Raw genomic sequence first — 2161 nt, forward strand, 5'->3', positions numbered from 1 at the left:
TTTTTATCACTGAAACAATGACAGGTGGAGTCCTCTACAAAGCTTTGAAGCCACAGAGATAATGGTTAAATCTAACCCACAGAAACCAAATCAACACACACACACATACACACACACACACACACACAACCCCCCCAAACAGAAACAAAACAAATGAACAAACAAACAATAACAACAAATTAAACCAGGAAAGACTTAAGTTACCTTCATTCTTTGATGCGTCATCAATCTTTCTGAGATAACATCTGTGAGATATCTCTCTCCTGCTAATCAGAGTCCTCTGGTTTTGATGCTTTGCTTCCAGATACTTGGTCATGGGACTGTTCAGATAACTTCCTAAGGTTTATTAACAAGTCAGGTCTAAGCTGATTTAATATTCCAGGAAGCATTTATGTGACTGGTTTGCTTCTGCATGACTGACTGGTAACTGCAAAGATGTTAACAGGGAGGGTTATTTAGATTTTGAGATTCTGGAAATGAATAGCTGTCCATAATCTTGAATGTTCCTGTCTTCAGTACCAGAAATAGTATTATGGCCGATTTTATCGTTTCTCTCTCTCTCTCTCTCTCTCTCTCTCTCTCTCTCTCATCTTCTATCATCTATCACCTATCTATCATCTATCATCTATCTATCTATCTATCTATCTATCTATCTATCTAATCACCTATCTATCATCTATCATCTATCTATCTATCTATCTACCTATCTATCTAATCACCTATCACCTATCATATCTATCATCTATCTATCTACTATCTATCTATCATCTACCTATCTATCATGTATATATCTATATATAATATGAAAACTACATGTGTTTTAATATCTATCTATCATCTATCTATCTCTCTATATCTATCTATCATCTATCTATCTCTATCATCTATCTATCATCTACCTATCAATCTCTCTCTCTATCTATCTATCTATCAATCATCTACCTATCATCTATCTATCAATCTCTCTCTATCTATCTATCATCATCATCTATCTATCATCTATGTATCATCTATGTATCTATCATCTATCTATCTATCATCTATCAATCTATCTCTATCATCTATCTATCTATCTACCTACCTATCTATCATCTATCTATCTATTTATCTATCATCTATCTATCAATCTATCTCTATCTTCTATCTATCTATTTATCTATCATCTATCTATGTGGGAAGCGAGCACAGCCGAGCCAGCAAAAGATGGAGCCCTGGCTGGCTGCCAAACCTCGTGCTGTTTACTTCAACTCTTGGCTGATTGCCAAGGCTCGTGAATCCCGCTTGTTTACCCCAACTCTGAAGTATGGTGAGCCCAAAAACAGGTGCTGCCAGCCTGATGATCTTGCTACGTGGCTAATGAGCTACACTCTGCCTGCCCGCTGCATGTGTGTGTGCCCTGATTGGTCCTGGCTAGAGGGAGGGCTGTTGGAAACGCTATATAAAGAGCTGAAGTGTGCAATAGGGGGAACACAGCATCATAAGGACAGAGACAGACAGAGACACAGACAGGGGAGACAGAGACAGCATCATAGGAGACAGCATCATAGGAGACAGCATGTGAGAGAGGATGAAGTGAGAGAGGATGAAGTGAGAGATATAGGAGAACTACGAACGAAGCAGCATCATAGTGGGTGAGATAGTGAAGAGAATATGAGAAAGAATAAGAGAGAATAAAGAAAGAAAGAGAAACAGAAGCTTGAACATCACCTTGGTGTCTGTGTCATCTTTCCGGGACTCTGCTGGACGGAGTCCCGGCTTACGACAAATGGTGGCCCGTACAGGGACCCTGATGTTCGCGACAAATGGTGGCCCGTACGGGGAACCCTGATGCTCCGGAGTTGTAAGTAAAAATGAAATAATAAGTGCTAGCAAAAAATTCCTAGGAAAAAAAAAAAAAAGACAAGGTGAAAGCTCCCTAAAAGGGATGATAGTTGAAGCTCTCCGGATAAGGGATGTGGTTGAGGCTCCCCGGATAAGGGATGCGGTTGAGGTTCCCTGAAAGGGACGAGGTTGAGGTTCCCTAAAAGGGACGATAGTGAAAGTTCCCCAGGATAGATAGATGGTAAGTAGATAGGTAGATAAAAGATATAGATGATAGAAAATATGGATAGATAGGATGTTAGATGATAGAAGACAGATATAGATAGATATAGATAGAGGT

General features: G+C 39.6%; 1 protein-coding gene across 1 annotated transcript in view; it reads left to right on the forward strand.

The window, feature by feature from the left end:
* Positions 1 to 1765: 1765 nt before the first annotated feature.
* Positions 1766 to 2161, forward strand: part of Adam32 (ADAM metallopeptidase domain 32) — a 98350-nt gene continuing 97954 nt past the window's right edge. The window contains exon 1 of the mRNA XM_008843369.1: positions 1766 to 1812. Coding sequence (XP_008841591.1) covers positions 1766 to 1812 — 47 coding nt within the window. The remainder of the gene's footprint in view (positions 1813 to 2161) is intronic.

The sequence above is a fragment of the Nannospalax galili genome, unplaced genomic scaffold (genome assembly GCF_000622305.1).
Source record: "Nannospalax galili isolate Female #2095 unplaced genomic scaffold, S.galili_v1.0 scaffold1871, whole genome shotgun sequence".
NCBI classification, from domain to species: domain Eukaryota; kingdom Metazoa; phylum Chordata; class Mammalia; order Rodentia; family Spalacidae; genus Nannospalax; species Nannospalax galili.